The 12,612-nt window shown below is 52.6% G+C and overlaps 2 protein-coding genes across 2 annotated transcripts; one reads left to right on the forward strand and one right to left on the reverse strand.

The window, feature by feature from the left end:
- Window positions 1–7,690: 7,690 nt before the first annotated feature.
- SETTUDRAFT_167518 (uncharacterized protein) lies at window positions 7,691–8,301 on the reverse strand. The gene has a single exon (XM_008024463.1). The coding sequence runs from the start codon at window positions 8,030–8,032 to the stop codon at window positions 7,760–7,762; it is 273 nt and encodes a 90-aa protein (XP_008022654.1). The 5' UTR covers window positions 8,033–8,301; the 3' UTR covers window positions 7,691–7,759.
- A 2,507-nt stretch (window positions 8,302–10,808) lies between these two features.
- Window positions 10,809–12,338, forward strand: SETTUDRAFT_167519 (uncharacterized protein). Its single transcript, XM_008024464.1, has 3 exons — window positions 10,809–11,028; window positions 11,088–11,185; window positions 11,241–12,338. The coding sequence occupies exons 1-3, from the start codon at window positions 10,933–10,935 to the stop codon at window positions 11,956–11,958; spliced, it is 912 nt and encodes a 303-aa protein (XP_008022655.1). The 5' UTR covers window positions 10,809–10,932; the 3' UTR covers window positions 11,959–12,338.
- The last annotated feature ends 274 nt before the right edge of the window (window positions 12,339–12,612 follow it).

A 12,612-nucleotide genomic window follows, 5' to 3' on the forward strand; every position in this document is an offset into this window, starting at 1 on the left:
ACATATGAGGGAGAGAGAAAGAGAGGACTATGCATGATGTGGAAGTGCGGGTTGTTTAGATAGACACATGTGGGGCTTTTTTTTCGTCCGCTGAACATCCACCTGACTGACACTGACACTGACATGACACTGACATGACACTGCTAATCGACTTAACTACCGAACGCCGCATAGCGCAAGCGAGCAAGCGAGCCAGCCTGATAGAGAAAGAGATAGTAGAGAGAGAAAAAGGGAGGTCCCCACATCACCTCACCTCACCTCTTGATCCCTCCCATGACTAACGACGCTGCAGATCCACCTTTTTACTATCTATCTATCTATCTGTCTATCTTTTGGGTGTTTTTCCGCACGCATATCCGGCGCTAAGGACGTTGATATACGTAGACTCCTTACGCGGAGAAAGACGGTGATGAAAGACGGGACATGAGTAAAAGAGACACAGGCGGTTTTTTTTTAGTGGGGGGGAGGATTTTTCGCCAAGTAGACTGTTGTACTGTACCAAGCGGACATGTGTAAGTCGCTACTTGGCTACCTTATTTACGCCTTGCCAGCCAGCCACCCATACATAGTACATTGATCCATATCCTCAGCTATGCTTACATCACGTCATATCCTCTATTTCCTCGTTTTTCCCGTTGCGCACCATGCTGCTGCGCATGCAGTGCCCTCCCTCTCTCTCTAAGTATGCTCGGTTATGTTTTTTGTTGAGTTAGTGTACTGATTATGCTAAGTACGTATGCCTTACATCAAGTATGTGTGCTATGTATGCCCGCCCCCATGCCACATACATAAAACCCCTACCCTACACAAACACACACACACATCACATATTACATGTTTGATAATCAAGATAGGTACAAGTAAATGAAGCCGGTGAGATACCCGTCTACGCGGTTACTAGCCACTAGCACAAGCGTACTAGCGAACTAGCGAAATAACGAGCATCTGGCTGTGTGTGTGGGAGAATCGGACCCCTAGGATTTTTTTTTCTTCGGAGATTTTAATCGAGGAGCAAGCGTAAGGCTGTGTATGTTATGTACTAGTGCCGTGGACGGTATAGTATGGGATTAATTGATTGATTGAGTGGATGGATTACGCGCTACTTCATGTTGATGTACAGTAAGCTTACTCTTTGGCGCCTTTTTTTGCTTTTTTGTGTTTTTTTTCCCGGTGGTGGGCTGCCGGCTTCGTGGCAAGGCCGCTGCGGAGGGTGTGTGGCTATGCCTGACTGTGTGTGGAGGCTGACATGTGTCTGTGGGTGTGGGTGTGTGGGCTTCCCGTCTTGGTTTGCTTGGGAGATGTGCATGGGTGGGTGGGAATGCGCCATGTGACATTGGCATGTGAGAAGGGAAGGGAAGGGAAGTGTGGATCGAGTAAGTAGGGGAGCGGGAGCGGGAAACACAAACACATACGTACATACACACACACACAGAGAGAGAGGGGGGGAGAGAGGAGAGAAAAGGGGCCGGTATGAAGCTATGCGTATGTACATACGTACGTGTGAGTGGCATTCCCCCAAATCGCAGCCTCACCAGATAAATTAAATCCCAGAGTCTAGGCGAGCCCGTTGTACTAATCTCAACCCCTCATCCATCTTTGGTTGTTAATGCGATATTAAAAAAACCCTCCCCATTCGCACATAGTTCCTCTCGCTCTTATTCGCAGGCGCGTACATTCCCTCGCTCTTTTTATTCTAATTTATCTTATTCGCCACTCCTATTCTCGATTTCCGGTTTTTTTGCGCTTTACTTTGATTAACACAAGACACATGATTTTCGCCGCACGCGCGTGCCTCTAGCTTGCTAGTATAGCATGGTATAGCCGTTAGTGCTAAGTGTAAGTTTGGCTAGTCACTGTAAGTAGCTGTTTAGTGTGTGGGTTTTCTGCTTTAATTCCCCGGATCACCGCTCGCCCCGAAGGTAGGGGAGGGGCCTGCAATAAAAGAAAAGAAAAGAAAAAGAAAAACACGAGGGAGGGAAGAAGAAGAGAAAAAAATAAAAAAGCACGGGGCTCTCTCTGTTCATATAATAAGCCGCTTGTGCTGCCGTTCTGCGGGACTGAGGTAAGCAAAAGGGGATTTGGATTTGGGGTATGAGAGCGCGTGCGTGGTGTTTGTGTGTCTTGTGTGCTAACGTAGTAGTAAGAAACCCAAATCAAAAAAAAAACAAGGGCCATGGGCCAAAAGAAGACAAATTGATGGTGGCGAGGATCGGTCGTAATATCAATGTATGTGTGTATGTGCGTGGGTGTGGATGCCCGGGCAGATTATTTGCAAATACGAGCGTGAGTATGTGTGTGTGTGTGAGAGAGAGAGAGAGAGAGAGAAGTGAGAGTAAATAGATTGAGGGGAAAAAAAGAGAGAGAGAGAATAGAAGAGAGCGATTAACGGGCCATTTGCACCAAACTCTCTTGCTACAGCCTCGTATGAAGTGTACCTATTTTTGCCTTTTCGTCAATGCGCCGCCGCCGCCCGCCGTTTTTCTCCTCATTCTTCTTCTTCTTCTTCTGCTTGCATAAGCCTCTCTGCAGCTGATGTCATCTGTTATCGATGCCATCTGTCGTCGCCGTCTATCGTCGTCGTCGAAACATAGTTGCATAGACTGCCGGAGGTAACATTGTGGCGTGGCATGTGAATTGGGCTGGTTTTATTTATTTTTTTCTTTACTTTACTTTACTTACCTCAACGCTAGGTGTAACTAAGTACTTACCGGCACGCACCCGGTTCTGAGCAGAATACGAGCAATTTTGGCAACAGAATAAATGGTATTAGTCGCCGTATGGTTTCGTACGAGCACGCACGCACACGCGCACGCACAGCCAGCCCAGCTAGCTAGCCAGCCACAGTGTGCTGCGCATTTGCCCGACCACGTGGATTGGCGCGGGTTGCACAGTCAGAACTTTGGGGGGGGACGGGTGGTCAGAAACGCGAAAAAGTGTCGGCAGTCAGAAAGGAACCAAACAGCAAGCAGATTAACACACATACAGCAGCACAGGCACACAAAGAGCAGCATGCGCGGCATTTTATTTTATTTTTGGGGCAGGCCTAGCGCAGAAAAACATGGCCAATCCACCACCCCCCGGTTGAAAAGGCACACACCCGTCTCAGATTAACTGACAGACTGACCGACCGACCAACTGACAAGGCGGCTCGCAAGCTGGGAACAAAACAAGACGTTTTTATCTATTCATTTTGCCTTTCAGCCCTGCGGGTCCTGCTGGCCCAATCAGCAATTGTATTCCGACTCGAGTCGAGTATGGAGAGTCAGTTAGTCAGTCAGTCATGCATCCAATACTGTGACTGATTGACTGCGCACACACACACACACGTATGTACCAAACTCAAAACCGAGGCGAAAGATAGGGCGTGCGCGCAAAAAAAGACGCTTGTACTTGTGACGCAAGCCCGCCTCGTGTGCCAAAAAAAAGTTCACATACATAGGTACGTACATGATGGTATCGTGATGATGATGATGATGATGATGATGGCTGGCTCAGCCACTTATCGACGTAATATATTTCCAGTCCCCCCCCCCACCATTAGCCATTAGCTTATCGAGCCACTGAGAAAGGACCGATTCTGGGGGATCTCGCACGACACCCCCCAAGCGTCGATCAGCTTCATATGGCCCGGATTGCTTAACCGTGACGAATCACACGTGGCCGGCCTGCCCGACGATCAGCAAATCCCCCCCCCCATTCGCGATCCTCTTCTTTTTTCTTTGTAAACATGTAATATCCAACTGACTGTACTCCGGGCTCGGACTTTTTTTTTATATTTTATTTCTCTCTCTCTCATTGATTCGCGTCTGACGAATTTCGCTTGCTTGGGCACTGGTGCTGTGCTGCTACGTGGGTTTTACCATGGGGTATGAAAATCAGGGCTTTTGTGGCTCAGCTTCAATAATTAATTAGGGAAAAAAAGAAAAGATAGACTGACGGACTGACTGACTGACATGTGCACCTAGCTAACTAGCTATTACCGAGCCATCTGCCGCTCTCTCTCTCTCTCGAGCACATGGGTATCGCCCTGTGTCCATGTACATGTACATTACTTATGCATGGCATGGTGGTGCTATGTACTTACATTAACCAACGTACGTACATATAGTACCCACTAACTTATTACCACTACTGCTACTGCTACAGCGCATCCACATCCGTTACGTAGATCCCCTTGGCCACCTGCATGCACATGTGTGTGAGTGTATGTGTGTGTGTGTGTGTCTGGAGGCGATGGACATGGGTGGGGGGGGAAGGAAGGGGAATTACCGCGATGGGGCTATGTGCCGGAGTTTTGTGTGTGATAGTCGCACTAGCCCTTTCAAAAAAAAAACACGCAAGGTACCGCCTTTTCTCGCAGACACATACCGTTTGCGTCGAGTAGTGACGTGAAAGGACGTGATGATGATGATGATGATGATGATGGTGGTGGTCCATGAGAACAAGTCGGCGAGGTCTGGGTAAGAATGTGCGCGCGCGCGCGTAATCTGTACAGTAGGGCGTGAAGAGAGTTTTGATCGACAAGCCCGGTACTTACTTAGTTACTTACTTACACGGTACGGTGTATATCGTGCATCGAGTGACGCTTTTGACAATGTCCCCCACCCGTTTGTGTGAGACTTGCAGTTGCGAGGGAAAAGAGGTCGGCTTTTTTTTCTTTTTCTTTTTTGCACAACATACATGGATGGATGGATGGATGGAATCATAGGTGGGGGGGGGGCGTGAATGGCATCGCTTCAATCAGAGTTGATCGCTACTGCTTTTGGCCCAAAGCATACTGAAGTAGCCTGTTTGGTGTGTCGCATGGGGTCCAAGTTGGGCATTGATTCCAGAGAGAGAGAGAGAGAGAGAGAGTGTGTGTGTGTGTGTATGTGTGCCTTATCTACCAAGACACCGGGTAACCTTCCTGGCAGGCCACACAAGTCGGTACCAAGGACGTGGCGCCCATCTGACAGAGGCTGATGAGAGAAGGAGAGAAAGGGAGAGAAAGGGAGAGAGAAGAAGAAGAGAAAAAAAAATCAGAAGCCATGCAACGCAAACTACGCACCACGGCGTGTATGTCGGGCAAAGCGGGAATCAGGCAGTATTTCGAACATTTTGGGGGAGCCCCAGCGGAGCCATGGAGAATTGCTGACGCCGTTTGCCCCGGTCTCGATCTCGGACGAGCATCGAGGCTTCGGGGCCCGATTGACACTCAGGGCCGAAACATGGGCCATGCTGGCCCGAAACGCGGTAGTTGGACACACTCACACACTCACACATGGCAACATTCTAGAGCAAAAAGCCCCAAACTATACACTTTCTTTTTTTTTTCTCTTTCTCCTATGGTGAAAGCGGTTGCTGGGTACCTGGGAGGGGGAGGGGGGAGGGGGGGTCACTTACTTGGTGGCCGCTTGCATGGCTGTCGTTGTGGCAGCCTCGCCTCGGTTTCAAGACTCGCCGTGGTGCCAAAATACCCCAAAAAAATAACTTACTTAAGAATAAAAATAAAAATAAAATAAAGCCACACCAACGTCATGGCTACTGTTCAACAATTGTCACCTCATGGCCTTGGGGCGAGAGACGCGCGACCAGTCGCAGAGGTCTAGACCGTTGGTCGTGCGAACATGGCACCATGGGCTATGGAGCCAAAATGTGTGTGTGTGGTGGAGCCAGCATGACGGCGCTCGGGGCTGGAGTTCCCACACATGTGTGTGTGTGTGGATGTAGTGGTAGTATACTTGCTGCACATACGGGAGGATCATGATCCGCAACACGACGTTGACTGTCGCCTCGCGGATGTTACCGCCGAGTGGCACACACACACACACACATGTACACATGGTCAGCAGAACGAAAGCCACAAGTCGTTGCGTGGGAGCACCGCCGGAAGCTTGCCGACGGGGGAACGAGGCACGGCGACAGGGACGAGGATTCAAGCCACAAGATTGCGAGAACAAGTCAGCTTTTGTCTTCTTTGTCTCCTTCGGCTCAACACCTTGTTCAGGCAGTGTGTTGACTGGCACCGCAACTGAGACGCCATCCTGGAACCCGTCGTCCCCAGACCCCCAGACCCCTGGTCTTAACAGTCAGACAGGTGCAAGTCGACCCGTGGGAAGGACGTCGAGTACATGGTGCCGGGGTGGCTATAGTGCACTTGATTGCCGAGGCCTACAATTTTTTTTTGTTTTCAGCCTTACAAACTAACTCTGTTACTTACTTACTTACTTGCCTGCTTACTTACTTACGTACTTACTTACAGTGGGGCTCTGTGCAAAGTGCCTTTTGCCATTTCGCGTGATAGCCGCGCCGTCTACTCTGTTGCAGCAAGCTGGCTGCGTGTTGGGAGGCGGATATGAGCACCAAAAGGCAAGTCCCAGTGCCGTGTGCTTGTGCTTGATCGATTGATCGATGGACATCATGTCGCGCGAGTATGCGTGGCAGTCCAAATGTCCATGGATTAGCCTCGCCGTCCAAGAGACAGAGAGGGGAGGGGGGGTGCGCTAGAAATGACGACGCGAGTCTAGACCTAGACGCGTGAAAAGAAACCCGAGGCTGACTGGACACCGTTCCTACATCTCTCTATTATTGTTATTATTATTCTGATTACTACTACTTCGATAGTAGTAGTTTAGTGTACATACGTAGGCCGGGGGAGGGGGGGGTGCACTAGAAATGACGACGCGAGTCTAGACCTAGACGCGTGAAAAGAAACCCGAGGCTGACTGGACACCGTTCCTACATCTCTCTATTATTGTTATTATTATTCTGATTACTACTACTTCGATAGTAGTAGTTTAGTGTACATACGTAGGCCGGGGGAGGGGGGAGGGGGACAGCTTTTTTTCCTTCGGAGGCAGGGTCGTCAAAGGAGCCGAGCAAAACCAGTGGTGGGACGGAAGGCGGACGGTCCGATGCCGAGCAGCACAAGAAACATGGAAAGGACCGCCAAACGCTGGCCGCAGCGGAGGAGAGAGATGGGTTAGCCGCGACGAGTCAAGCCTTGGCACATACCTGCTGCTATCCAGTTCCACGTACACGTCGTCCTGAGGGGCTTAGAGCTCGCCGTCGTGGTCCTGAGGGTGCGGCCCGTGGGTTGGTTCCTCCAAGGGGGGGGGAGGCCTGTCTTGCCCTCGCTCCTCACACCTTGGCGGCAAACAAAAAAGACTATCCAAACCATATACCAGGCTCCCCTCCCCCCATGCTCGTTGAATGTGGGTTGCTGTAATGTCCATGTCGTTGTTGTTGTCATGTCGTGGGTTGCTGTGGTGCTGTACATGGACCCATCTGTCCAACTACGTAATCCATACCCAAGTAAGTACGTACACTTTGCCCACAAAACGCAGACGGTAATAGCACGTCGACGAGATCAAAGTGGCCTCAGGATTGAGTCTGATGGGTGGGGGGCTGTACATACATGGCACGGCTGGCAACCGCGTATACGCATATGTGTGAAACGCTTTGCCGGGCACGTTTCTGCTGGCCCAGCACTGCCCAGGCACGGCTCGTGAGCAAGAGACGGCCTATATGCAACGGAGCAAGCAGAGAAAAAACAACACACACACACACACACACACATAGGAAAAAAACCCCCCGCCTCGACGCACCATCCCCCCGGAGGCTTGGCTTCCCGTGGCGGTCAGAAGTTATGATTGAATACTTGGGGAAAGAAAAAAAAGGAAATCACGATTCAGAGGAACCAAGCATGTTTCGGTTTACACTTTGATTGTTTGGACATAGGCACAGGCTTGGCGTAGTCTGGGTAGCTTCAGGTTTCTAATCATCTGAGGCGGGACCACGAGCCAGGCGGACTCAGGATGAGTAAGGCCGTTGCTGAGGGCTTGGTAAATGCCTTACCAAGTGGCTCTGCGCTCAACCTAATAAGACGATCTGCCTGGTATCCCTGTCGCGCCCAAGCTGAGTAAAGCCGCAAGGTTGGGCCGTGTAAGCGAGGGCGGGTGTCGATCGTGGACGGCCTTGTCGACTTGTCGAGCGTCTGTCTGCCATGTGCCAACTCTTTTTGTCTCCCAAGACTCGTGGCATGCTGGGACATGGCGAATCATTTGTGCCCCGCCAACTTGTCTACCCGAGGCCACCAGATATTATCCAACATGGGCCTCGCCGTCCCAAAGACACCTGGTCGCTTGCAGAGAGCCTCTTGCATGGCACCATGACCCGAGAAAGGGCCCTGTCATGCCCCCTTGTCCATGGCACCAAGCACGCCCCGTGGCTGCTACTAGTAGTAACAGCACGAGAAATGACACACGGCCAGCAGTTGGAGTAGGCTTTTTTTTTGGCATACCCTATCCAACTACAAACCGCTGTTAACTGGGCCGCCCAAAGGTGGTCTATATTTTTTTTGGTGGTTTAACCTTTTGCCTTTTTCCCCATGGGAATTTCTATAAACGGCTCAGTGCAGTGAGGCCGCTGCTTACTGTCTCTCGGGCGGCGTCTGGGTTGGGTTGGGTTGGAGGGGTTGCAGTCGGCGACATTTTAGGTCTTTGGCTCGCGCTCTACTCTCTCTTGGATTAGAGCTCAAAATACATTTGCTGCTACCAACCGACCGCCAAGGACCCTTGCATATTGGAAAACTATGTTAGCCACCGACGAGAAGATGCAGCTCGGACATGATCGCTCCTGGCAGCCCCGCATTTGTCGGTTCCAAAGCCGAAGAGGAAGGCGTACGACGACAATTGGCCGAAGAACAGGGCTGAAACGGCCAGAAACGGCCAGTACAAGCGCTGTGTGTGTGTGTGTGTTGAGGCGGTATGGGACACATTGACCGTGCGGGTGTTGGTCTTGACTGGACCTGATGCCATTTGGGCTGCTCCAGGAATGATCCACGTTCACACAAAGGGAAAGGGAGAACAAAAAAAAAAGAGGACGACCACCCCCCCCCGTCTGCCGTCCTCCTGTCTGTGTCGTCTTTGCTGGGTTGGGTCATGTCATGTCTCGTCGGCTCCATACACGCGAATTCCACAACCCCCCCTCCCCTTCTCCTCGCCTCCCCTGCGACCAGTCCATGTTGTAAGCACACCCACAATCAGCGACGTGCAGCGTCGACAGCTGCTGACAGCATCCCACTGCCATCTGACTACACTCCAGCCACACACACACACACACATACTTGACCAACGGGCGACAATGATGCTTCTAGCCCTCTCCTGACAACAGCCCGCGACGCATGTGCGATAAATGCCTCAGCCACACAGCGAATCCTGAGGCACCAACGCGCCCGCCGTCCACGTAACGACGCCCTCTAGCCACAGCCATGGGCCTGGTCTATCCACGCAACGCGCGCTACTCGCAAGCCATGTTCCATGTTTTTTTCTCTTCTTCTTCTTTCTTTGGCTGCTGCGCTGCGAGATGGGCGCGCTGCCAACGTCAGGCTGCGTGGCTGCCACTGCCGTCGTCACCGGTGTTTGGGCGGCATCCAAGCTTGCCAAAGCACCTTTTGGTCCAGCACCCGGGGTCACTAGTATACGATGGCTATACGATGGCTATACGATGGCTCCCCTGCCAGCCACCCGTCCCTGCTTTGCTGCCAAAACATGCAAAGGCGTCTCTGCACACGACATTGTTCTTTTTTCCCTTCCTTCCACATGGCACTCGGGTGCCTGCCTGGCTGCTTTGCTGCTTCTTGTTGGGTCCCTCCAACTCTCTCCCCGATATACTCTCGCTTCCATTCTCTATCCTTTCCATCTTCCCTCCAAAACATAGCGTCAGCACAGACAAACTCCATGTCAGCCAGCCAAGAACACACTCATAGGCTCTGCATTATGCCCCCCAAATCCCCCACCCACCCCCACACAGCCATCATCACACCCCGTTTCCCATGGACCCCTTTCCTTGTCTTACTTGTCCTTTTGTTGACTACCGCTCCCTTCGCCCCGTCTGGCAAATCCTCCTATGCAGGCTGCTGACGGGGCAAGCCTGTGCCATTCAACCATGTGTGTGTGTGTGTGTCTGCACTTGGATGACTCGGACTTACTTACGTCCCACTTTGCAAACCAGACAAGGCCCGGCAACCCATTTCTCACCGTCCGAAGGAGCGAGCCCGCGCCCTTTTTTTTTATCAATAATGGCACACACCGCGTTCGGCTGGCAAACCAGTCAAAAGCAGGTGAAGGCTTCCAGCGCGGTGCCCTGGTTAGCTCGGCCGAGCAACGGTGTTGAGCAGGCCAGGGGAGAAGGGAAGGGAAAGACACACCGGCTACGTTATCAACGAGGCGCTAGAAGGACGGCGGCGAGGACGGGCGCGGGTGTTGCTCTGGTGCTCTGGTGCTCTGGTGCTCTGGTGCGCTGGTGCGCTGGTGCGCTGGTGCTCGGAAACAGGGCGCCAGTCTTGTCCGCATAGTTTTGGTCGTGGATGTCGCGGGTGTGGCCGCGGATTCGCCGGGCACAGCAGGTGACGTTGTGTGGGCGCAGCGGCGGACGAACAGCGTCGCGGGCGGATGCTCCTCCAGCGCTGGACGCGGTGGCCGTCGCTTTGTCACGTCTCGGGCGAAGTGAGGGCAGCGCTGCTGAGGTGGGCGAGCATCCCTGCACGCGAACTAATCTAACTCAACGTGCGTGCGCCGATTGATGATGTGTAAAGCGACCGGGGGCGCTGTGCCTCTACCTGCCCAGGGTCGGCGCATTTCATAATTACAGTTTCATTACCGAGCTTTTGCAGCCCCCAGGCCCCAGGTTATGGCCGAACGTCCGCCTGAACTATCCTCTGACGTGAATAGATATAATGCTTTGCTACCCACCACCGCTTGTGCCCTTATTTAGAGCCTGGCTGTCCACCTCGACCGACTGCCAGTTCCTGCCTTGACGACTCTCTGTCTCGCTCTCTCTGCCTCCCTCCCACACTGTCCCACACACACCCATCCATATATATACACATATACATCCATATACACATCCATATACACATCCATATACACATCCATACCCTCCCCCCACTCCATGTCGCCGCGTCGATCAGACTCAATGGAGGCCCAAGACAACATCCGCAAGCGAGTCTGCAAGGCCTGCGACCGCTGCCGTCTAAAAAAGTCAAAGGTGTGTGTGTGCTTGGTCCTCAGACACGCATCTCGCAATCGTCATCCTAACCGGACTAGTGCGACGGAGCAAGCCCTTGCAGCCGCTGTAAGGCTGACAATGCAATCTGCGTCTTCGGAGAGCGAAAGAAGTCGCAAGACAAGGTCTATCCCAAAGGGTACGTCCCCCCCCCGCCTCTGTGCTCGTTTCTCGCGCTGACCACGCCAACAAAGATATGTCGAGATGCTTGAGCAGCAGCAGGGCCAGCTCGTAGCCGGTCTCCGCGAACTCTACAGCCGTCTTCAGCGCGGCGAGAGCTGGCCAGGACAGCCTCTGCAGGAAACAGCCGCCGGCCACCCGCTTACCCACGACATTCTCGAGCGTCTGGATCTTCTGCACGCTTCCACCGACAGCCCCAACCACTACGACGGATTCGAGGAGGACTGCAGCCGCATGCAGCAGAGGCTAATCGAGGGCGGCGCGCCATTCACCCGCCGACGGGCCTCGGTCAGCTCCGAATCAGACCACGGCCATGTTTCGTCCAATTCGTCGTACAACGGAACACCCACCACCAGGACCTTTGCCTACGAAAGCCCATTTGCCCGCAACAACGCCCCGCCCACCCCGCCCATGAACAGCCCATTTCCACGCCAGTCGCAAGTCGTCGAGCCCGTCAAGCAGGAGCCCGTCATGGCCTCGCCACCATTCATGCCCACCTCCGTCATGGACCCCTCCGCCCTGTCGCGAACCCCCTGGATCAACGACGCCATCATCATGGACGACACAATAGACTTCAAGCCCATGTACGCATTCGACAGCTATGGCGCCTACGACCAGAACATGATGGTCGACACGGCCGCAATCACCCCAAACGACCCCATGATGCCAGACTGGAATACCCATAACGAGCTCGACTTCAACAACTTCATCCAGAATCCCGTCGGTGCATGACAACATCCTTTGCGCTCCTCGTTGTTTGCCTCTCCATGTTTTTTAGCGTTCAAGCGTTCTGGGATACCATCCATTCATTCACACGGCGTTTGGGCTGGCCACGGCTATTGGCCATGGGTTATCGGCGTTCAATTCGGTTGGTGCTGACCAACCATTCCCTGGGGGAAAAAATAAAATAAAAGAGGAAATTTCCCACCCTGTACAACCATTGTCTCGACGCTTCACTATGACGTGCATTGCTGTGCCGGGCACAGTTGCAAACGCGACCCCCGCACATTGGCACTTGTTTTCTGGTTAATGAGCATGAGAATGGCGGCCGAGGGGAGGAGCACTAACTGGTTCTGTACATGATGCTGTAAATATTAATCACCATTTTTTTTCCTTCCAAATATGACCATGTTGGACCTTTTTTGTTTTTGTTTTTTACACGACCATCGCCTTCAGAAATTCCAGTGTGCGCAAACTTGATTTCCCGATTACTAATAAGGCGCGACAGGCACCGATGCAGCCAGCCGACCCACACGTATCCAGCCGCTTCCTTTACCCATTTCCTGCATTCATTCGCCATTCACACAACAGAGCCCACCCGAAGCTCTATACGGCAGTCCGTCCGACGTATCGTCCACGAGCACCACAAGATTCGAGCCGTGCTTC

Source organism: Exserohilum turcica (assembly GCF_000359705.1).
Source record: "Exserohilum turcica Et28A unplaced genomic scaffold SETTUscaffold_12, whole genome shotgun sequence".
NCBI classification, from domain to species: Eukaryota; Fungi; Ascomycota; class Dothideomycetes; order Pleosporales; family Pleosporaceae; genus Exserohilum; species Exserohilum turcicum.